Below are 24,842 nucleotides of genomic sequence, written 5' to 3' on the forward strand. Positions count from 1 at the left end.
TCATTTACTGTAATGGGCTAAGTATTGCATGCAGTTTAACATTTGTGTTTCTTATTTGGATGAGCGGTTGTTTAATAGTGCGAGGCAAATTTCAGATGGCTTGTGAGGACTCAAATGGTCTCGACTCCCCCTTGTGGCTGACTGAAAGGCATGCTGCAAGTTGTAAGCATGGGCACAAATGGCCATTACCTACAGTAATTCATGTGCTTAAATTGATACATTTTTCACTGGAGCAAACAAGGGGTCCATCACCATGTCAATTTACACAAGGTTGTACAAATAGTAACCTATTCCAGACGTGTCAATGTGAACAGTGCATTTATTTTTATAAAACAGGTCAATTTCCCCATTACAATGAAAGGCCATTCACCTGAACTATCCAGAGACCAGATCGCAACTTGATTTATATACAGTTCTTTGGGATGTATAGGAGCAAACCAGTTTCTTTTTTTGCTCCTCTTGCGAAGTTAAGCTCATTCCACTAAGGCACAGTACAGGTGAAGGGCCACCTAAGGACTGGGCTCTGGTCCAATGCTGGTCTTCCTTTAGGCCAGGGCAGGGAAGTCCTCTGGGTCATCAGGGTTTGGTGCCTGTCCCTGCTGGACCCGGGCCTGGGGAGAATCAGAGTCAACTTAGTGGGATGCCTGCATCAAGACGTGGGTAAAGAACAAAGCCCAACAGGCAATTGTAGTGAAATTCACTCTAGCATGAGGCACAAGCAGAAAAAGGCACCAGGGATTAAAGAAAACCAGTGCACTTTGCTGCCCTCTACTGTGGTTTGAAGCCCTTCATGTATAGCCAACAGGACCCATTCAGTCCAGACATACTTTTTCAGGAGGCTTCTGAGGAGAAATGGTCTCTGGCCGTGTGGCTGGGCCACCTCGTCCACGCCCCCCTCTTCCTCTGGTCCCCCGTGAGGGTCGTCCAAGGCTGCCAAAGTCAATCTTCAGTTTAGCCGTGATGTCATTGGCGGGGCGACGGAGAGATGCAGCGTCATCCTCCTCCACAACCTCCTCAACTTGCTCCTGTGGATTCACAGAACCAAGACGCATAAGCACAATCAGCAGGCAATGCAGACAAAAACAGTGTTATAGAAATCAGTTCGCTGTGATTAAGATTGTAAAACTACCAGTAAATGTACCAAAGGTACTTGAATTTTGGTAATTAAATAGGTAATCTATGGTAACTTATACTTAAACATTTGTTTACACATTCATATAAAAAAATTAATTAATTAATTTCTTCATCTTTATACCCATGTCCATGAGTTTCTAGTGGATTCTTTTTCAATTAAGTCTTCAAGCATTTACTTCCATTACAACTGCAACCAGTTTTCACCAAAACATTTACAAGGACATTATAAAATAAATATAAGTGTGTAAAAATATAAAGGATTTCATGCCGAAACCCTCATATTAAACAAGCGGTGTGGTATTCACTAATTTCATTGGTTATATTTAGGATCATGTTCTACAGCATTGTCATTCTATTTATTTAAAAAATATATTTAAGTTCCCAAATTCTGGTAGTATTTTTTTACTGGTAATATACACTCTTCCTTTTGCAACCTTAGCTGTAATTCAATGAGGTGTACCGAACAGGAACAAGCAGTGACTAAGCAGCCTGTATTTGCAGCATTGGTCCAGGATTCCTCACCTCAACCTGTTTCTTGGACTTGTGGATGACTACCGAGTCAGAGGGCACAATGGTATCAGCCTTGCGCAGATTGAACTCCTTCTTGGGCCGGTTCTGTTCCTGCAGGGCTTTCCACTCATCCAGAGACATCTCCACAGCAACCTCCACCGCTGCTTCCCCCTCACCTTCAGTCTCAGGGGCGCTGCAGAGAAGCAATGGGTTACTATGGCATTGGAAAATGTAACACTCCAAAACTAATTCTATAACTAGAGTAAATTGTGAGTATTTAAAATGGTAATGTCAGAGTTCTGAGTATGTACAGCCTGGTCTAAAATATCTAGTGAGTATTGCAGAAATAATTAGGCTATACATGTATACTGTTTGCACGTCTCAGATTAAATAGTGGTGCTGCGCTGGTCAAACATTTGGCTCACTCACAGATTTGCACCAGTCTCTGCCACCTCATCGCCGTCACCTCCCTCCTCAGTGGGAGCCCCATCAGCCACTGCACTAAAAAAGCATCAGTATTACTATGGTAACAATCACGCAAGACAATTTTCTTAGATGACGAACACTTGTCGAGATGCGCTGGTTGTTCAACTCAATGAGGGCTTTTTTTTAATTCAATCAAAAAGGAGTACATTGGCTTGAATTTATATTTTTTCTAGATACAAGTCACAACTTTGCTCTTGTTCCATCCTTCCAAATCTCATCTTGTTGACTACTATTGGAAGTGTGGGGAACTTCAGTATCTGATTATGTGTTTGAATGGGAGCACTGGCTGTTAATGCTTGCATTTGATAAGGTCAGAGTCTAAATCACGTTCCCTCTGAAGGGCATTCTTATTTTAGTATTTTTCCGTTTAAGTAGCCTATGTGGCAACTTATGCTAGCTAGCATGTCGCAAGTCAGAAACATTTTCAGAAAACCTCTGGACCTCCACCCATGTGAAATATTTGATTGGTGGCAACAGGTCACTAGCATCCACTAGACCAGGAGTTCCCACACTGTCTCACTCAGGCCCCCCTTCCAACCTCGTGCATTCTACTATTACTACTTTCAAGAGTAAGTTGAAAGCCATAAGACTGCTAAATAGTTAGTCCGGCTAGCTTTTGGTTATCTGCATTGACCCTTTTTGCACTAACTCTTGACTCATCGGTTTATCATCTATCCTGTTGCCTAGTCACTTTATCCCTACCTATATGTACACATCTACCTCGTACCCCTGCATATCGAATCGGTACTGGTACACAGTTATCGTTACACATCATGCATTTATTCCTGGTGTTAATTGTATTTTTTTTGGAAGGGCCTGTAAGTAAGCATTTCACTGTTAATCTACACCTGTAGTTAACGAAGCTTGTGACAATTTGATTGAAATTCCTCACATGCACCAACAGTCCTAGTGTGCATACTCACCTTATGTGGTCCCTCATGGATCCCCAGTTACGTGGACCACTGCCCCCCCGCTTCTCCTCCGGCCGCACACCACTGCAACAGGCAAATGCAAATGTCACCAACCTCTACTTCATGTCAAAATTGATTTAAGGGTAATGTGAGGCATATTGTTCTTACGTCCTATCACTGCCACTGTGGCGCTCAAACTCCCTCTTGCCTCTCTGGTCAAAGCCATCTGTGGATCTTAAGTTGCCGCCGCGCATTCCTCTTCCACGGCCTCCACCTCGGCCCCTTCCGGCACGCTCACCCTGATCCACAGGCCTGTTGGGGTAGAGTGAGTAGTTAGTTATTACAGTCCTTGTGGTCAGAGTCAAAACACATTCTCTAGCCCCCAACGATAGGCCTTTGTTCTATCCTAGCTGATATGAGAAGACTAGAATGGGGGTAAGAAGCATGACTGCTCCACCAAGGGTGCTGGTGGGCCAGGTGGAGTTTCAACTTGAATACAACTATCCATTCTCAGATCTGCAAAGCGGGGTCAGCATAGAAAATAAACATGGGAATTATTGAATAGCCAGTGTCCATTTAATATGTGAAACCAGAAAAATGCCCACCTCTAGTGTATAACTACCTTTCAATAGAGTATCCGAGGGGTGCTGCACTGTCGTTCTGCCTTTGATCACGGAAGCCAACTCGTCGCTCCTCTACATGGCCAGGTGCACCTCGAGGATATTTCGGACCTGCACATAAAATTAAAGCTTATTGTAGATGACAAATTATGCAAGCAGCACCACACACACACACAAAACAAGCTAGAATGTAAACAAGAACTAGCTAGCAAACAACAAAATATACATCTTAGGTATTATCCCCGAGGCCACAGCTTGCTTGTTTCTACCGTTTAACTGGTAGCTATACTGAACAAAAATAAACAATTTCAAAGATTTTACTAAGTTACAGTTCATGTACCGAAACCTGTCAATTTAAACAAATTCTTTAGGCCCTAATCTATGAATTTCACATGACTGGGCAGGGGTGCAGCCATGGCTGGGAATAGGCCCATCCACTTGGCAGCCCAGCCCACCCAATAAGAATGAGTTTCTCCACAAAAGGGCTTTATTACACACAGAAATACTCCTCAGCACCCTACCCCACAGGTTTAGGTGGAGGCGGTTGTGAGGCCAGTTGGACATACTGCCAAGTTCTCTAAAATGATGTTGGAGGCAGCTTATGGTAGAGAAATTAGCATTCAATTCTCTGACAACAGCCCGGTTGGCCATGCCTGCAGTCAGCATGCCAATTGCACACTCCCTCAACTTGAGACATCTTTGGCATTGTGACAAATCAGCACATTTTAAATAGGTATTTTGTCCACAGCACAAGGTGCACCTGTGTAATGATCATGCTGTTTAATCAGCTTCTTGATATGCCACACCTGTCAGGTGGATGGATTATTTTGGCAAAGGAGAAATTCCCACTAACTGGGATGTAAACAAAGCTGTGCACAACATTTGTGCATACGGAAAGTGTTGTTTTTTCAGCTCATGTCACTTCAACACTACATGTTGCGTTTATATTTTTGTTCAGTGTAAAAGTTACAATTAGACATGGCTAACGTGTACAGTTGTCTTGTGACCTAAATCCAGGTTTTAGCTATCGTTAGCTAGCTGGCTAGTGTGGCAAGCCTCCTAGCTAACTAGGTGGATACTTTCAAAGGCCTGTTATGTAACGATAGCTAGCTAAACTCAACTAGCTTGTATGTGATCGATTTAGCGGCAGCCTACTTGATAGTTAACTAAATTGTTAGTAATTTCACGAAAGCAACACTGATTCAAGTAAAATTAACTAGCTAGAACAAACCCCATGTTGCACCGAATTTAACTGCTGACTAGCTAGTAGTTAACTACCCCAAAGCAGATAAAAACAGAACGTCCACAATCCTACAGAGTTCCATAACACATACATAGAACACGCGAAGGACAGACAATAAGAGCGTATCTTTATTATTAGTGTGTCATGTGTAGTTAGCAAGCAAAGTATGTCACGCTGCAATTGTTGAAGTTCAGCTACCTACACATTCAATACACCCGACACGTGCTGTCAATCTTCACATCAAGAACGTGTCCAACCTTTAGCTAGCTCGGCCTTCACCCATCGCATCGACTTACCATGTAAACTTTTAACTTCTGCATTGTCGCCTTCCCCAGCACTCAAGGGAGTTCTCCTGTCCTTTTGGGAGTCCTTCTTAATAGGTTTATCTGTAGTAGCAGGTTTTTTTGGCTCATCTTTTTTCTTTTTCTTCTGCTTCTCCACCTGAGCCTCGCGAATGATGTCGAACGGGTCGGCCTCGTCGTCTAAAAGCTGACCAAAGCGGTTTGTAACAGCGCACCCAAAACCAGCACTTTCGGTGTCGGTGGGCTCTTCAACTATACCCTTCATGTTGAGAATGTAGTTTTAAAAACTCAACTGGAAAACAACCTGGATTACACCGCTAAATCTATTGACGTTTTTTACGAGCCGAAAGACTCAAGAACAAACATATTGACCTGTGATTAAACACGACTATTCGCCCTGGCTAAAATTCAGACTAACTCGCTAGCAGGCTACAGCATTAGAGCATGCGGTTTGTCCAAAATGGCGGATAATTTATATTCGACCCACCCATAATATTACAATATTATTCATTAGGTTTTAAAGGGACACACCACTTTAAAATCGTCATCGCCGTACAATATTTATTGGGCGCGTTCGAGCGGATCACTTTTGTCAAGTTGGTAACTTCGCTGGTCACCACCTTTCAATGTGTGTTGCATTATGTGGATAAAAATGTCGACTGCATTAACTTTACAACAACCATGTAAAAGTTTCAACTGCAGTTGACTGCAATTTTTTTGCAGTTGCTCCTCACCTTCTGCAACTTGCAGCCATCACCTGCATTGTGGGAAGCACTAATTGTCAACCAATCCTTGGTGTTTTTGTTTGACCCACGCGAATGGGACCAAAGACATGACTGAAAGAGGAAGCAACTTTGCCACGATTCATATGTATACAGTGGATGTACAAATTAATGTGATATTTGAGGCTCTCTCTCCCCAATTGATAGTACAATGTACACACATATTTACAGTTTGTGAGACATGTTAAATTCGACATTACAAAGAAACACTTTTATAAACAATGGCAACACTGCCATGTTGCACTGTGCCTTGCAGTTGGAAAATCAAATCCGACTTTCGGCTGTTGCAGATGCAACTCCTCCGAATTCATTCCTCGATTTTCGTCTGCAGACAGTTGCTTCAGCCTTACCCACTCAAACAAGCCCATTATCTCCACACCATATCTGTTTCTATAGCCAAAAAGGCTGCTTTAACACAGGCAGCCCAATTCCGATCTTTTTTCCACTAATAGGTATTTTGACCAATCACACCAGATCGTTTCACCGCAGATCTTTTTCAGAGCTGATCTGATTGGTCAAAACCAATAAGTGAAAAAAGATCAGAATTGGACTGCCTGTGTAAACGTAGCCAAAGATAGTCCAAACAAAATGAGCCCCCCAATAATTTTACAATATTATTAATTAGGTGTTAAAAGAGGTGTTGAGGTATATTCATGAGGTGTTGACCACTTTTTGACATCATATATTCTGTATCTCCAGCACCTTCCATACAGTGCCAGTGTGTGAAAATGTCGAATTTTGGTCTACTATTAATTACAAATATTGATTTAATCATTTCAAAAGTAAATTCAAATAATTACATATTTCCCTTGGCTTAACCAGGTGGAGAGATCTGATCTTTTGCACAGCGCGGCTGCAAAATAGATACCTGTTTTCATCATGCCCCTAAAGCGTCAGAAAATAACATACCAGTATTGCTCATAGCAAATGGGATCAAACGGTTCTCATCATTAGTTGTGATAACTTTTGATCTCAGGCAGCTGTGTGCCCGAAGCTGGATATTTTTCGACCAACCTTTTCTTGCCGATACTTCGTTCTCGACTTGGAAGAAAGTGGTGACTTCTAAACTTCCATCGCTAGTTGCAGGTGGAACGTTTGAATTTACAAAATGCTCCTTTATCTAAAGATTCAATATGTAACTTTTTGGGCGTCCCGACCAAATTCACATAGAAAAAGTGAGTTATAGATCTGTCATTCTCATTGAAAGCAAACCTAATAAGCGGTAGATATGTTCTATGTGCGCTATTTCTACGCTTCCCGTTCTTAGGCGTAGTTTTTGCGTCTTTTACTTTAGCTTTTGTACACCAGCTTCAAACAGCTGAAAATACAATATATTTGGTTATTGAAAAGCTAGTTCACAGCGGTTTAGATGGTCCAATGATTCTCTACACTATACATTGCTTGTTTTGTCACATAAACTGAAATTAGGCGAACTATTAGAATTTTCGCAACCAGGAAATAACAGAGATTTCAGCATATTGCACCTTCAATAATAATTTAAAAAATTGTTCCGTGAAATAAGACAACGTATATGCCACTATTTGAGTATCTTTGTGGGCCGCTCTAGTGTAATTGGTGTTTCCATCAGGAGCGTGACACTAAAGACTTGATTATGGTGAGCAGAATCAACAACCTCTGTCTGCATCATTCAAGACTGTTTCTTTGTGAGGTGTTAAAGTTCACAGTTAGCCATTGCCAGCTGAAAAGTACCCAGGGCCTTGCCTTGGCTCCAATTTAGAGCAGGTCCGCCGGAGCCATGGCCCAGTGAGACACGGTGCCGGCCCGTGTAGATGGAAACAGACACGTTTGAGCCTTTTGGGTAAAACACTGGGGTAAATCCTTGAAATGCAGCATAACTTGGAGCTAAGGCAAGGCTCTGGGTACTTTTCAGCCTGCATTTACATATGGCTAACTGTGAACTTTAAAAACACCTCACAAAGCAACAGTCTTGAATGATGGAGAAGTTGTTGATTCTGCTCATCACAAGTCTTCAGTGTCACACAGACCTTACATTAACATAAAACACTGGCAGCCCACTGGTCTCATTGGAAAAGCACTAAGTGCTGGTAGTATGTTCAGATCACATGAAGCATGCGCACACAACGTAAATACGAGACGCAGCACATATACTCACCAAGCTCACATTTACATGGTTTTGAGCATGCTTCAGGTAATAGAAATCTGACCACACAACCAGCGCTTTGAAAAGTTGGTTAATAATACTTTCCAGTGGATATATTGTTTCAAATTTCTGCCCACATAAGGACCAATCACACAGGTAACCAGTAGAGTTGGTTCAAATGTAATTTTGTTAAACATTCCAGCTTGTAGAGGACCATTTCCTGAATTAAACACAAAGATATTCCAGACGTCGTGGATTTAGAAATTCACGTGTCTGGTCCCTGGGCGAATCACTCTGTGACCACTCATATTCCATTTCAATCTTTAGTCTGGTCATGGCCAGCGCTGAAATTACTTGCCTATTACGCCAATTTATACTTGATCTGGCAATGTGGTCCAGATGCTCTGTACGGAGGGTGTGGCACAATTGCTACGACTCTGGAGGTTTGCGGAGGCCAAATCGAGCTCCGTACTGCATCGCCATGCGGCTCCCAAATTTTGTAACAATGCGGAGGGCTCCATATAGCTCCGCATTGATATGATTGGTTGATGGTAGGTTGGGGCATGAGGTCCTGTATAAACACAAACTCACTTCCTTGACATCTTCCTTCACAACAGCTCTGCGAAGCGCAAGAAGTATGAATGCCTTGACTTCTCAGTGGCCGTATCACAAGTAAATGCTGTACGGCCACTGCAGAAGTCGGATTGACCATGCAGAACCTTCAAGGCAGGGGTGTCGAAGTCATTCCATGGAGGGCCTAATGTCTGCTGGTTTTTGGCTTTTCCTTTCAATTAAGACCTATACAACCAGGGGAGGGGAGTTAGTTACTAATCAGTGACCTTAATTAATCAATCAGGTACAAGGGAGGAGCGAAAACCCGCAGACACTCGGCCCTCCGTGGGGGCCAATTAAAACTTGTAAGGAAGGTATTGACTTTTCCCCTTGATTCAATAAATATTTCACCAAATATGTATTATCTTCTCTCAGTCCAGACGACAAAGAGCCTATACATTGAAGACAAAACAACTACATCTACACTGAACAAAAATTGTTGGTCCCATGTTTCATGAGCTGAAATAAAACATCCAAGAAATGTTCCATACGCACAAATAGCTCAAATTGTGTGCACAAATTTGTTTACATCCCTGTTAGTGCGCATTTCTTTGCCAAGATAATCAATCCACCTGACAGGTGTGGCATATCAAGAAGCTGATTAAACAGCATGATCATTACACAGGTGCACCTTGTGCTGGGGACAATAAAAGGCCACTCTAAAATGTGCAGTTTTGTCACAACACAATGCCACAGATGTCTCAAGTTGAGGGAGCGTGCAATTGGCATGCTGACTGCAGGAATGTCCACCAGAGCTGTTGCCATATAATTTAATGTACATTGTTCTACCATAAGCCGCCTCCAACATCGTTTTTGAGAACGGCCTCACAACCGCAGACCACGTGTATGGTGTTGTGTATGCGAGCGGTTTGCTGATGTCAACGTTGTGAACAGAGTGCCCCATGGTGGTGGTGGGATTATGGTATGGGCAGGCATATGCTACGGACAACGAACATAATTGCATTTTATCGATGGCAATTTGAATGCACATTGCCGTGACGAGATACTGAGGCCCATTGTGAGGCCATTTTAAAAAAAGGTATCTGTGACCAGTCATGTGAAATTCATAGATTAGGGCCTAATTAATTTATTTCAATTGACTGCTTTCCTGTAACTCAGTCAAATCTTTGAAATTGTTGCGTTTATATTTTTGTTCAGTATACATCCCGACAGTCTAGAGCAGAATTGTCTATTGTGCCTTTAATAGTATAATCTCTCCATCAAATGAAACTGAACATCTATGAAGTAAGCTCATCCTATTATACAGAGTGATCGTGTGAGCGGTTTTCTTCAGCGTGATCCTGTACATTCTTTCCAATTACGGGCACACGCATAGCCATTCCTACATTTGTTGCACACAAACGCTTTCACACCAGTGTGCACACGCTGGTGAGATACTAAATGACTTGTCTGGGAGAATCTCTTGCCATATTCATCACAAGCATATGGTCTCTCCCGTGTGAGTGCGCATGTGGTTTACAAGAGAAGACTTAACAGTGAAACCTTTTCCACAAATGCGACAGTTGAATGGTCTCTCGCCTGTGTGACTGCGCATGTGGATTTCAAATGTAGCCTTCATCGTGAAACTTTCACCACAAATATGGCAGTTGAATGTTTTGTGTGAGTGCGTATGTGCGTATGTGCTGATTCAACACAGATTTGTGATCGAAGCCTTTACCACAGTGGCTGCAGACATGACTTTGAACGAAGTTAAGGTGGCAAAGTGAATCATCTTGTGTTTCTTGACGTAGGCATGCGAGGTAAAGCCTTCCCCACATATATTACACGTGTAAGGCTTTTCGCCAGTGTGACTGCGCTGACCTATCTTAAGGGTTGTTAATTGGGTGAAACCTTTACAAGTAGTACAACGTACAATTTCTGCCCTGTGTGAGAAAGCTTGTGTCTTGAGATTACCTGGGTTACTGAACTTTTTAACCACATATATTACAGGCAAAAGGTTGTTCACCAATATGTACGAACATATGCCACATGAATTACAGTCCAGTATGCATGGTTTTATGTCTTTCAAAAGAGTGTGCGAGATGGAAACGCTTGCCGCATACGTCACAGACAAACGGTTTCTCTCCGGTATGGGCAAACGCATGTGCTTTGAGCTGGCTTGCACGACAGTAACTCTTGCCGCATAAACCACAGACAAAAGGTGTCTGTCCAGTTTGTAAAGTCATATGATCTTTGAGACAGGTTGAAAGACGGAAACGTTTGCCACATACATCACAGCGATAAGCCCTTGCTGTATGAGTTGCACTCTGATGACTGGATCAGGATGAAGGTGAAACGAAAAGCTTGCCAAAGGTTTCACAGCAATACTTCTCCTCGGAGTGCTCTGCTTTATGAAGATCCCATTGATACCATGACTGAAAGGTCTTAGAACACAGAGAGCAGCTGTTTGCCCTTTCCGGGTGATCACTGTAGTTGTGCCTTTTTAGCGCACGGTCGCCACAGAATGTTTTTTCACGTTGTGCAGGTGTGCCGAGTTGGGTTAAGCTCTCTGTGTTTGACCAAACTACTTCTCAATGCAAACATCTTCCCACAATCTGCGCATTTGAAGGTCTTCTCTTTAGAATGCACCACCAAGAGGTGATTACTACACCCCGTCTTTGTACTAAAACCTTTCCCACACTGCGGGCAGCTAAAGGGTTTGATGTGAGAATTAAGATGGGCTTTAAGCATACATCTCCAATTGAAACACTTTCCACAAAAGTCGCAAATGAAGGGCTTGAAGGGCTTCACTGCTCCGGTGGCAGCGCTTCTATCCGAACTTTGGGCTGTATTTAAAGAATCACCATTCTGGACATTTTCTCCAATCCTGCCTGTGTTTGGCTCTGTGTTTGAGGGATGTCCGTCTTGTTTCTCTGGGTCTGACACAGGTGAGGTCATTTGCAACCACATCTGCAACAGAGAGGGACATTGTGGTTGTTGAGGCGTTAATGTAAAACAATCTTCTACATTACATGTATGAATGAGATTGTGGATATTAATAAATAATTTAAACAGCAAACAATGTACCAATCCTAAAAAAAGTATTTCTTAACAGTCTAATGGTGGAATTTTTCCCAATAAATGCATAGGAACACTAATTTTAAATGGTGTTTTGACTGATTGTCCAGAGTGTCCTTACTCAATCATAAAAACTCATTCAAAAGTTAACTAAATGGTAGTGGTGCCATGAAACCATTAGCTGACTGATTCAAGTACTATGTTTCATAAAATGTCTGATCGACTTTACCGTGTCCACCCGTATTCAGTGTAGTCTTGCCCACATCTCCAGTATCTTCTCTTCCACACTGGATATTTTCTCCATTCCTGCCTGAGTTTGGCTCAGTGTTTCTCTGGTCATGGAGTAAAAGTCATCCTCCTCTTGATGACCACTCTCAGAGAGAGGGTCAGAGCAGTAGTTGTGGAAATGTATGTGTATCCAATAAGACATGCATCAAAAACACCACATAAAAATATTCCACATTATAAATCAGCTAGCTAAGAATTTAACTCCAGTGTATGATACAATGAACTGATTGAATAATGCATTTGCTTTTTAGACATAGATATGGCAAGAAATCAGCCTAGTATTGACATCATACAAATACACATGTGCACTGTTTATGTTGTTATCATTATCTGGTCAGGTAGCTAGCTAAGTGGGTTAAGTAGGGAGTACAAATTGTACTAGTCTAGAACACTTGGTGAATTAACTACATTACCGTTAGCATACTTCAGCTCACACACACCTTTAATGACCAATGTAAGTGGACACTTTTATTCTCTGATATAGCCTATGGGTGTGTACCTCTTGGTGCTCCTTCCTCGGTCCCTCTTGACACTCCACTGGGCGCTTATGCCTGTGGAAATCTTCTCTCTTTTGACCATAATCACGTTCATTAACATCACCATTTTTCCCAACGATGTTTTCCCAAACATCTTCATGAATTATGAAAATTGGATCTGAAAGATTAAAATAGGAAGTTAGAGCAACCTAGCAGGTTTCAACTGATGTTCAGGTAGCTAACTAGCTAGGTGAGCTAACGACAGTAGTCACAGATTAAAGGGGTTCAGTAACAGTTCACGTTAACTAGGTAGCTGGTAAAAGTTTGTAGCGATCTACAGTTTGCTAGCTAGCCACGTTTTCAACAGCAAACTCGTTTCCCCCTCAATAGCAACCGACTAAATGTGTACTCACCGTCTTGGTTTTGTTCACCAGTTTAAGTTTACTCTTCAGCAAACTACTTTCCTCATTCTGCTGAACGGCATAACAGCAGCGGAGGAGTTTTCCCATCTCCGCAACTGACGCTGCAACTTATACCTCGACAATAGTGGATAATTGTTGATCAACATTGCTGCAAGCGAAAACAATTTCATTTATGAAATCATGCTTCTCAAAAAGTACTGAATACAATTATAATTTCGACTACTGCTAAGTACCAATGCGAGGAAATCTTCCTTGACATTTCTCTGGAAATTACGTTTCCTCAGTGTTACACTTCAAAGCTTCCACTGATGTTTTGGCCTAATGTCCCAACTCAATGACTCCAGTTGACTTCAGCATGTCTGCGACTGTAGGCTTAGATAAGATACCTACAATTTAACTGACGGAACACTACACAAACATGAGTGTAACATGAGTGTTTTTCTATTCGTTTTTATTTCTATTAGTTTTAAGATTTTTATTTGAAATTCAGTTTCAGTTAGTTTTCAGATCTGATTTACTCGTTTTAAGTTTAAGTTGTAAAAAAAACATTTATCTTTCCTTTTTATATTTAGTTTCGGTCGTAGTTTTAGTGTTAGGGACTGTCACGTTCGTTTAAGGACGGGTCAGACCAAGGCGCAGCGTGAAATGCGTATATGTTTATTACAATGATAAACACACGACAAAACAACGAAACGAACCGTGAAGTCCTAAGGCTGAACACTAAACAAGCCTCAACACGGAACAAGATCCCACAACCCATAATTGCCAATAGGCTGCCTAAGTATGCTCCCCAATCAGAGAAAACGAGCGACAGCTGCCTCTGATTGGGAAACACACCCGGCCAAACATAGAACTACAAAACCTAGATCACAAACATAGAAAATACAACATAGAATATCCACACCCTGACTCAACATACAAGAGTCCCCTGAGTCAGGGCGTGACAGGGACAGAAAGTAGCCTATGCGTCCATTTATGTGTTATATTGTTTTTTGGGATGTCACTTCTTGCCACAGTGGGGAAGTAATACATAAACTGATGGGTTAGGGTCATAGCTTAGGTTAGGTCATAAAGCTAGACTCAGCAAGATGATGTAGATGCACGAAGTAAATAGTAGTAGGGTCAATTTCCGCAACAACCAAGAGCGTTGTAGCGCGAGGCTAAACTTCTCAGCTGTTTTGGTCCCAGTAGCTACGACGTTGTAGCAGCATGAAGCGCACCCGTGCACATACGCTGCACTGAAAAAAAATATACAATGTTGATTGAACTTACAATTGTAAGGCAACCAGCATATGTTCTCAAGTTGAACTGTAGTGAACTAAGGAGGTTCCTCGATGAACCCCACCTCCTATGGGGTTCTTGGAATAACCGCTGGGGGCAATTTTCAGTGCCAAGAACCCTAAGGTTCTTCGAAGAACTTTGAGGATCTTAGAAGAACCCTTGTTGAACCCCTAATTTTTAGATTGTGGCACTGAAAATGGCTCCCAAAAGGTTCTTCCAAGAACCCTATAAGAGTTGGTGTTCATCGAGGAACCTCCTTAGTTGGTGGGGGTTCTTGCAGGAACCTAACTGCACAACTGAAACATTTGGATGTGAAAGGACAGCAAGTGCAGAAACTTAACTGAAAAATGTAAAGATCTCCTCAATATAAGGTAAGGTTTGTCCCTTGTATGATCTAAATTGATATTGTTTTATGATGATACCATCAATCTTTTTGTATTTGTGCAAATCTTTCTGTTATGATGAGTTTCTCTGGCATCAAGTAATTCAGTATGCAAGAAGATACTTAAACACTTACATGGAGAGTTGATGCAAGGTATTTAATATTGCGGTACCGGATTCACATAGCAAACGGCACGTGGGTGGCACATTGCTATCTGAACTCCTGAACAAAGGAAATCTCTTAGCTTATATACTTGTTTGCAAGCTAATTCTATCCAACAGTTGCCAACCATGATTGAGTGTCACTCCTCACCACAATAACATCACCCTATATGTATCGTCTTGCACCCTAGTCAGGATATTCCATCACATACTCCTTCTAAGATTAGCACCAGTGGCCCCCCAGCTATCTTGGCATGCATACCTTCTGGCACCCACCAGTGACAGAAATAAATACATGGAATGTCCTCATCCTCCAAATCATATGCAGCTCACAATATCAAACATGAACTAATCCTGTATAAAAGACGTAATATCAATCCCCCATTTTCATTATTTTTCTGTTGTAAGTAAAATTCCACAGATCTAACATTATTTAAACCAAACAAACCAAACATACAAATTAATTCCTAACCTCATGACATCATCCCAGAAAATACATTGATTCATGACAATTTCTAAGTTACATCTCTAGCTGTAATCACTAATCCCATCCTGTATTTCTCTAATATTTCCAATAGCTTTAGTTAAATTCCCAAAACCTTCCTATTCTGATAGCAAGTATGTACAACATGCATCTCCCCCTATAATTGCATACATTCCCCCTTTATCTACTGTAATAGCATCCAATGCTATGTGATTATCAATTGCATATTGTCCAATGAGTGACATTTCATACCCAATCGCTTGAAAACCCATGACTGTTAATAGGTACCATGTTCAACTCTGTTCAACCCTGACTCTGTTCCATAATATGCCTGAAGAGAGATACTTTCAGTCACTGATAAATCAACACAGCCTTGGATTAGGCAGGAATGAGGAATTCAACCCAAGTTCAGATCAGATGAAAATAGCATAAACATTCCTATGTCACACACACCAAACCCCATGATAGGAACCAATTAAGTGCTTGCCTAGCAACAGAGATATGTACCACTCTAAACATCCACATCAATCCCCCCTCTTTGGGAATAAATAGTCCCATATCAATACCTCCAAATACTTCAAATGTATATAGTGACTAATATGTGAATACGGTAACCTAATACTCAACATGTTCATGATATCAGGCACAATCCTTGCATTAATTTATATGTTTCAAACAGTACGATTCAAAAGTTTCTACTCGAAATAAATCATATAAGTGTATCTTAACACATAAAAATAATGTATCGCTGTTTTAGATCGTAGGTAGGTAGTTGTAGTTAGGTATTGTATGTAGTTTATTTAGGTAGTTATTTAGGTAGTTATTGTAGGTTTCCGTAGGTAATTATTGTAGGTAAGTATTGTTTACGGCGGAGCCCGCGAAGCACGAGGCTAGCTAGCTAGCGGGTAGCTACTGGTAACGTTTATTGGTAATTATCTGTTTAGTGCAACGGTGGAGAGTTGTTTCCAATGTTAATGTGCTAGCTAGCCAACGTTTAATTTCTTCAAACAAAGTCAACACAGTAGCCATTGCTAGCTAGCCAACACGACCAGCTAACTGTACTGTAGTAGCTAAATACAATATACTTGTGCTAGCTAGCCAACGTTTAATTATTGCTGCGTTATGAAAGGAACTAGACACGGACACGAATGATCTGTTTAGTGTGTTAACACACTATTGGTAGTTTGTTGTAACCAAGTATTGGTGCTAAACTGTGTGTTATTGGATGCTAGCATGCTAGTTAGCTATGGTGTCATAGTTAGGCATCGTGGGCTGTTGTGGGTAGTTACTGTAGGTTGGCAGTGTTTTCGGCAGTGCCGGGTGTAGCACGAAGCTAGCTAGCTAGCCGTTTTTCGAACAGAGTCAACACAGTAGCCATTGTGTGCTGTACTGCGGCAGCTAAATACAATATATTTATGCTAGCTAGCCAACGTTTAATTATTGCTGCGTTATGAAAGGAACTAGACACGGACACGAATTATCTGCTTAGTGTGTTAACACACTATTGGTGGTTTGTTGTGACCAAGTGTTGGTGCTAAACTGTGTGTTATTGGATGCTAGCATGCTAGTTAGCTATGGTGTCATAGTTAGCTAGCTGAATAAAGTGGGTTGAGTCTATTCCTTTAAACATTGATCCGCTGTGGTTCACAACAATTCTGATTTCTAAAGGTGGAAGTTGGGAGAGTTTTTGTTCGGGTGGTTCAGTGAAACAATTATAGTTTCTGAGGTAGAAGTTTTTGGTGAGGGAGGCCCTGCTCGCTCCTCTCCCAGATGTTTAGTTCATTTCATTCCGATCTCCTCTGCATTATTGTAGCCATTTGCTACAGCCTGTCAACTATGCCTCTGCCTATCCCTGTTCTCTCCTCTCTGCACAGGCTACACAAACGCCCCACACCGCGTGGCTGCTGCCTCTCTAACCTGGTGGTCCCTGCACGCACCCCACACCTGGAGTTCCAGGTCTCAGGCAGCCTCTGGAACTGCCGTTCTGCTGCCAACAAAGCTGACTTCATCCCAGCCTATGCTAACCTCCAGTCCCTCGACTTCCTGGCGCTGACGGAAACATGGATTACCACTGAAAACACTGCTACTCCTACTGCTCTCTCCTCGTCTGACCATGTGTTCTCGCATACCCCGAGAGCATCTGGTCAGAGGGATGGTGGCACAGGAATCCTCATCTCTCCCAAGTGGACATTCTCAATTTTTCCCCCTAACCCATCTGTCTATCTCCTCATTTGAATTCCATGCTGTCACAGTCACTAGCCCATTTAAGCTTAATATCCTTGTCATCTATCGCCCTCCAGGTTCCCTTGGAGAGTTCATCAATGAGCTTGACGCCTTGATAAGTTCCTTTCCTGAGGATGGCTCACCCCTCACAGTTTTGGGGGATTTCAACCTCCCTATGTCCACATTTGACTCATTTCTCTCTGCCTCCTTCTTTCCACTCCTCTCCTCTTTTGACCTCACCCTCTCACCGCCCCCCTACTCACAAGGCAGGCAATACGCTTGACCTCATCTTTACTAGATGCTGCTCTTCTACTAATCTCACTGCAACTCCCCTCCATGTCTCCGACCACTACTTTGTTTCCTTTTCTCTCTCGCTCTCCTCCCACACTACTCACTCTGCCCCTACTCAGATGGTAATGCGCCGCCGCAACCTTCGCTCTCTCTCTCCCACTACTCTCTCCTCTTCCATCCTATCATCTCTTCCCTCTGCTCAATCCTTCTCCCTCCAATCTCCTGATTCTGCCTCCTCAACCCTCCTCTCCTCCCTTTCTGCATCCTTTGACTCTCTGTGTCCCCTATCCTCCCGGCCGGCTCGGTCCTCCCCTCCAGCTCCGTGGCTTGATGACTCATTGCGAGCTCACAGAACAGAGCTCCGGGCAGGGAGCGGAAATGGAAGAAAACTAAACTCCCTGCCGACCTGGCATCTTTTCACTCCCTCCTCTCTACATTTTCTTCATCTGTTTCTGCTGCTAAGGCCACTTTCTACCACTCTAAATTCCAAGCATCTGCCTCTAACCCTAGGAAGCTCTTTGCCACATTTTCCTCCCTGCTGAATCCTCCCCCCTCCTCTCTCTCTGTGGATGACTTCGTCAACCACTTTGAAAAGAAGGTTGACGACATCCGATCCTCGTTTGTTAAGTCTAATGACACTGCTGGTCCTACTCACACTGCCCTACCCTATGCTTTGACTTCTTTCTCCCCTCTCTCTCCAGATAAAATCCTGCGACTTGTGACTGCAGGCCGCCCAACAACCTGCCCGCTTGACCCCATCCCCTCCTCTCTTCTCCAGACCATCTCCAGTGACCTTCTCCCCTACCTCACCTCGCTGATCAACTCATCCTTGACCGCTGGCCATGTCCCTTCCGTCTTCAAGAGAGCGAGAGTTGCTCCCCTTCTCAAAAAACCAACACTCGATCCCACTGATGTCAACAACTACAGACCAGTATCCCTTCTTTCTTTTCTTTCCAAAACTATTGAGCGTGCCGTCTTTAGCCAACTCTCTTGCTATCTCTCTCAGAATGACCTTCTTGATCCAAACCAGTCAGGTTTCAGGACTGGTCATTCAACTGAGACTGCTCTTCTCTGTGTCACGGAGGCTCTCCGCACTGCTAAAGCTAACTCTCTCTCCTCTGCTCTTGTCCTTCTAGACCTGTCTGCTGCCTTTGATACTGTGAACCATCAGATCCTCCTCTCCACCCTCTCCGAGCTGGGCATCTCCGGCGCGGCTCACTCCTGGATTGCGTCCTACCTGACCGGTCGCTCCTACCAAGTGGCGTGGCGAGAAGATGTCTCCGCACCACGTGCTCTCACCACTGGTGTCCCCCAGGGCTCAGTTCTAGGCTCTCTCCCTTTCTCCCTATACACCAAGTCACTTGGCTCTGTCATATCCTCACATGGCCTCTCCTATCATTGCTACACTGACGATACACAACTAATCTTCTCCTTTCCCCCTTCTGATAACCAGGTGGCGAATCGCATCTCTGCATGTCTGGCAGACATATCAGTATGGATGACGGATCACCACCTCAAGCTGAACCCTGGCAAGACGGAGCTGCTCTTCCTCCCGGGGAAGGACTGCCCGTTCCATGATCTCGCCATCACGGTTGACAACTCCGTTGTGTCCTCCTCCCAGAGTGCGAAGAGCCTTGGCGTGACCCTGGACAACACCCTGTCGTTTCTCCGCTAACATCAAGGCGGTGACCCGCTCCTGCAGGTTCATGCTCTACAACATTCGGAGAGTACGACCCTGCCTTACACAGGAAGCGGCACAGGTCCTAATCCAGGCACTTGTCATCTCCCGTCTGGATTACTGCAACTCGCTGTTGGCTGGCCTCCCTGCCTGTGCCATTAAACCCCTACAACTCATCCAGAATGCCGCAGCCCGTCTGGTGTTCAACCTTCCCAAGTTCTCTCACGTCACCCCCCCCCTCCTCCGCACACTCCACTGGCTTCCAGTTGAAGCTCGCATCCGTTACAAGACCATGGTGCTTGCCTATGGAGCAGTGAGGGGAACGGCACCTCTGTACCTTCGGGCTCTGATCAGTCCCTACACCCAAACGAGGGCATTGCGTTCATCCACCTCTGGCCTGCTGGCTCCCTTCCTCTGCGGAAGCATAGTTCCCGCTCAGCCCAGTCAAAACTGTTCGCTGCTCTGGCACCCCAATGGTGGAACAAGCTCCCTCACGACGCCAGGACAGCGGAGTCACTCACCACCTTCCGGAGACATTTGAAACCCCACCTCTTTAAAGAATACCTGGGATAGGATAAAGTAATCCTTCTACCCCCCCCAAAAAAAATTGTAAAGTGGTTATCCCACTGGCTATAGGGTGAATGCACCAATTTGTGAGTCGCTCTGGATAAGAGTGTAACGATCCCGGCAGTCTGAGTCGGGTCCTGTCTGTGGACTAGTTTTTCTGCTCGTGATCTCCAGTTTCCCGAGAGTTCTGGAACGCTCCCTGCCTGGTTGCCGGGCAACGTTGCTAAGGCGGGAGCTCTCTTGATTTCCGCACCTGCATCCCATCAGCAATCTGCACACCTGGTCCTGATCATCACCCTTCTTAGGCTCTGGCCTAACATCCATTCCCTGCCGGATCGTTAGCCATGGAACAGTAGGTTTACCAGAGTATCAGTCTTAGAGCTTCTAGCGTTAGTTTTGTTGTTTTGCACCTTGTTGGTTTGTTGTTTACTTACCTCCGTTTTGTTCCATCTGCAGTCACTCGTCCGGAACCTTCATCCAACCTCTGCCTGGTGGTCGGCTGCCGAGCCATGATTGGAACAACCACTGCACTCCCAACAACTAATCAACGCCGCCCGCTCTGTTCCCTGGATTATTCAGCATCACTCTTGAATTTGTAAATAAACACTCACCTTCGTTTCAACTTACCTTGTCCTGGTCTGCTTCTGGGTTCTGGCTTTGTAACTAGTCGTGACAGAACGATCCGGCCAGTAATGAACCCAGCGGACCTGGACTCTGTTAGCCATGCCATTACCCATCAGGAGAAGATGTTGAGGCCATCAGTAGCACGGAGCTACAGGAGATCGCGTTGGCAGTTCGGAACCTTTCTACCGGTCTGACGGAGGTCCAGAAACCAGCGCAAGTTTCCGGTGGAGGATCCACTACCGGTTTCACCCATCTCGCCTGCCGCTTCTGGAGCTGTGTCCTTCCGTGAGCCCAAGGTTCCGACGCCGGATAAATATGAGGGGAGCTGGGAAGATGCCGTTCTTTCCTTATGCAGTGTGGGTTAGTGTTCGATCTACAGCCCTACTCTTATGCCACAGACAAGGCTAGGATAGCCTTCGTGATTGAGTTACTGCGTGGTCGAGCGCTGGAGTGGGCTTCAGCCGTTTGGGAACGACAGGACCCCTGCATGGCTTCATACCAGGGGTTCACGGCCGAGATGAGGGCTCTTCGACCATTCCGTCCGAGGGAGGGACGCAGCTAGGCGCCTGTTTTCGCTTCACCAAGGAACTCTAGCGTGGCCGACTTCGTGATCGAGTTCAAGACGTTGGCTGTGGAGAGTGGGTGGAATGAGGAGTCTCTGCAAGCGGCCTTTTACCAGGGTCTGTCGGAGCAGCTCAAGGATGAGTTGATCTCTATCCGGAGCCTAGTGACCTGGACAGCTTGGTAGCCTTGTCTATTCGGGTGGATAATCGGAGTCCGGGAGCGAAGGAGGGAGAAGCAATGGGTTCCGTCCAATCGATCAGCTTCTCAGGTTCCAGTCGGGTCGAGGGATTGGACCAGAATACGTCGATCATCGTCCACCACACAGGATTAGTGGAGAGGTCCTGTCTCCCGATTCTGAACCAATGCAAGTAGGGCGGCACGGGTTAACCAAGGAGGAACGCCAACTCAGACGTAGGACTAACTGTTGCCTCTACTGTGGTGGTTCGGGACATTACCTCGCCACCTGTTCCCGGCGGTCGTCAAACTGCGCGGCTCGCTAAAGTTGGGAGGACTTTTAGCGAGCCAGTTTACTCTCTCAATACCTCTGTCAGACCCCGTTTCCCGGCTCCACTTATGAACAGGAATCAGAGCTTAGCGATTAACGCTTTTATCGATTCAGGTGCCGATGGAAGCTTTCTTGATGCCGAAGTTGGTGGAACAGCTGGGGGCTTTCCAAGGAGCAATTCCGGGAAGCCATTGGGCGACCACTCTGAACGCAGTAGTCTGGCACGTATCACGATGAGGACTGAACCGGTTAAGATGCTGTTGTCGGGAATCATTCGGAGATGATTTCATTCTTCATTCTGCCCGTCTTCCCATGTTCCTCTGGTCCTTGGATACCCCTGGCTGAAGGAACACAATCCCACGTTCGATTGGGTGACGGGCAAGGTAACAGTTGGAGCCTTGATTGTCATGCTAACTGTCTCAAGACTGCCTGTCCCCCATTCGGTTCCCAGTCAGGTGATTGAGGCTAAACCCCCAGATTTGTCCCTGGTTCCCGAGACATATCACGATTTGGGGAAGTGTTCAGTAAGCAGAAGGCTCTGTCACTCCCTCCCCACCGACCATATGATTGTGCCATCAACCTGTTCCCTGGAGCTGTCTACCCTAAGGGAAGGTTATACAGTATCTCCCGACCTGAACGTGAGGCTTTGGAGACCTACATCAAGGAGTCCCCTAGCTGCTGGTCTCGTTGCGTCCTCGTCATCACCCCTGGGGCAGGATTCTTCTTTGTGGGTAAGAAGGATGGCTCTCTTCCGACCGTGTATTGATTATCGGGGTTGAATGACATCACGGTCAAGAACAAGTATCCCCTGCCCTTGATGAGTTCTGCCTTCGACTCCTTACAGGGTGCTACCGGTGTTCACCAAGCTAGACCTACGCAATGCGTATCACATGGTCCGGATCAGAGAGGGGGACGAGTGGTTGGCGGGGTTTCAATACACCGATGGGTCACTTCGAGTATCAGGTGATGCCTTTTGGACTGACCAATGCTCCAGCGTATTCCGGAGTATGGTGAACAGCGTCCTGAGAGATACGATCGGTCTCTTTGTGTTTGTTTACCTGGATGACATTCTGATCTTCTCGAAGGAACCTTCCGACCACGTCCAGCATGTCCGGCAGGTTCTGCAGCGATTGTTGGAGAATCGCCTGTTCGTGAAGGCCGAGAAGTGCGAGTTTCACGCCCACACGACATCCTTTCTCGGGTACATCATCTCCAGGGAGAGATTAGGATGGACCAGGAGAGGTTAGAGCGGTTCTGGAATGGGCCCAGCCCGGTCCGAGATTGCAGCTCCAGAGATTTTTGGGGTTTTGCGAATTTCTACCGCAGATTCATCCGGGATTACAGCCGTGTGGCCGCTCCGTTAACTGCCTTGACTTCCAGTATCAGGACCTTCAAGTGGAATCCGGAGGCGGATCGAGCGTTTCTGGATTTGAAGAGGCGATTCACTAACGCACCGATTCTCTCTCAACCGGACACGGCCCGTCAGTTCGTCGTTGAAGTGGACGCGTCTGATGTGGGAGTTGGCGCCATCCTGTCGCAGCGATGCTCCACGGACAGTAAACTCCATCCCTGCGCCTACTACTCTCGTCGCCTTTACGCCTGCGGAGAGGGAATTACGATGTGGGTAACCGGGAGCTTCTCGCGGTGAAACTTGCCTTGGAGGAGTGGCGCCACTGGTTGGAGGGCGGAGCAACCGTTTATTGTCTGGACTGACCACAAGAATCTTGCTTACGTGCAGTCGGCTAGACGTCTCAACTCCCGTCAGGCCAGGTGGGCGTTGTTTTTCGGACGATTCAAGTTTTCCTGACGTTCCGACCTGGATCTAAGACGGCAAGGCGGACGCCTTGTCCCGGATGTTCTCCAAGACGGAGGAGAGTGGGTCCAAGACCGGGACAATTCTCCCCGGAACTGCGTCGTGGGAGCAGTTATGTGGAAGATTGAGGAGGAGTGATGGCGGCCCTTCGGACGCAGCCCGGTCCCGGTAGCGGTCCACCCGGTCGGTTGTTTGTGCCTGAGTCGGTTCGTCCTGCTGTCCTCAAATGGTCCCCACGCCAGCAAGATGGCTTGTCACCCTGGCGTGGCTCGGACGATGGCGTTTCTTCGCAGACGTTTTTGGTGGCCTGCCATGGCCGAGATACTCGGGGTTTTGTTGCTGCCTGTCCAGTGTGTGCGCAGAATAAGAGTACCAATCGGCCCAGCTCTGACTGCTTCACCCCCTTCCTATTCCCCGCCGACCATGGTCGCATCCCCGCCCCTGGACTTCGTCACTGGGTTGCCCGCTTCGGGGAACACGGTCGTTCTGACTATCGTGGACAGATTCAGCAAGTTCGCCCACTTTGTGCCAATTGCCAAGCTTCCTCTGCCTCGGAGACGTCCGAGATCCTGGTTAGGGAGGTGTTCAGGGTCCACAGGTTGCCCAGTGATATCGTTTCCGACCGTGGCCCTCAGTTTACCTCTGCTGTCTGGAAGTCCTTCTGTTTGGCCATTGGAGCTACAGTCAGTCTCACATCTGGTTTTCACCCCCAATCCAATGGTCAGCGGAGGAGAGCCAACCAGAAGATGGAATCCACGCTACGCTGCCTGGTCTCTTCCAACCCCACCTCCTGGGTCTCTCAGTTGCCTTGGGTTGAGTATGCCCACAATACTCTCCCCTACATCTGCCACTGGGATGTCTCCCTTCCAGTGCCTGTATGGCTAACCAACCTCCCTTGTTCCCATCTCAGGAGAAGGATCTCTCAGTGCCCTCTGTTCAGGCCCATATTCGCGTTGCCACCGGACCTGGCATCGGGCCAGAAGGGCACTCCTTAGAGTTTCGGACCGGTATCAGCTCCAGGCGAATCGTCGCGCGGATCCCCGCTCCCACCTATACCATCGGAGATAGGGTCTGGTTGGCTACACGGGATCTTCCTTCTACGGACTGAGTCTAGGAAGTTCTTGCAAGTTCATTGGTCCGTTTGTGGTGGAGAAGGTGATCAATCCAGTGGCAGTTCGGCTCAAAACTACCGAGACGCTCAGAGTCCATCCCACCTTTCTGTCTCCTGCCTCAAGCCTGTTTTCCTCAGTCCTCTGTTGCCTCCTCCGCCTCCTCCCTCCTCCTCCTCGGATGATCGAGGTGGTCCTGCCTACACGGTGCGGCCGCATCATGGATTCCAGCAG

The 24,842-nt window shown here is 45.6% G+C and overlaps 1 protein-coding gene and 1 pseudogene across 1 annotated transcript; both read right to left on the bottom strand.

The window, feature by feature from the left end:
- Positions 1-301: 301 nt before the first annotated feature.
- On the bottom strand, positions 302-5,659 carry zgc:103482 (uncharacterized protein LOC450001 homolog). The gene is made up of 8 exons (XM_041850804.2): positions 5,201-5,659; positions 3,664-3,772; positions 3,210-3,353; positions 3,054-3,125; positions 2,074-2,145; positions 1,657-1,837; positions 828-1,025; positions 302-611 (listed from the first exon to the last, which is right to left on the bottom strand). The coding sequence occupies exons 1-8, from the start codon at positions 5,469-5,471 to the stop codon at positions 546-548; spliced, it is 1,113 nt and encodes a 370-aa protein (XP_041706738.1). The 5' UTR covers positions 5,472-5,659; the 3' UTR covers positions 302-545.
- Positions 5,660-11,001: 5,342 nt separating this feature from the next.
- LOC121542206 lies at positions 11,002-13,185 on the bottom strand (annotated as a pseudogene).
- Positions 13,186-24,842: the final 11,657 nt, after the last annotated feature.

This window comes from Coregonus clupeaformis, chromosome 27 (assembly GCF_020615455.1).
Source record: "Coregonus clupeaformis isolate EN_2021a chromosome 27, ASM2061545v1, whole genome shotgun sequence".
In the NCBI taxonomy this organism is placed as follows: Eukaryota; Metazoa; Chordata; class Actinopteri; order Salmoniformes; family Salmonidae; genus Coregonus; species Coregonus clupeaformis.

Excerpts from the sequence above, each read along its gene's own strand:
- zgc:103482 (XM_041850804.2), bottom strand. The coding sequence starts at position 5,471 with ATGAAGGGTATAGTTGAAGAGCCCACCGACACCGAAAGTGCTGGTTTT. Across the intron at positions 3,126-3,209 it reads CACAGTGGCAGTGATAGGAC|TGGTGTGCGGCCGGAGGAGA; the intron begins GTAAGAACAATA and ends TGCCTGTTGCAG. Across the intron at positions 2,146-3,053 it reads TCCATGAGGGACCACATAAG|TGCAGTGGCTGATGGGGCTC; the intron begins GTGAGTATGCAC and ends ATGCTTTTTTAG.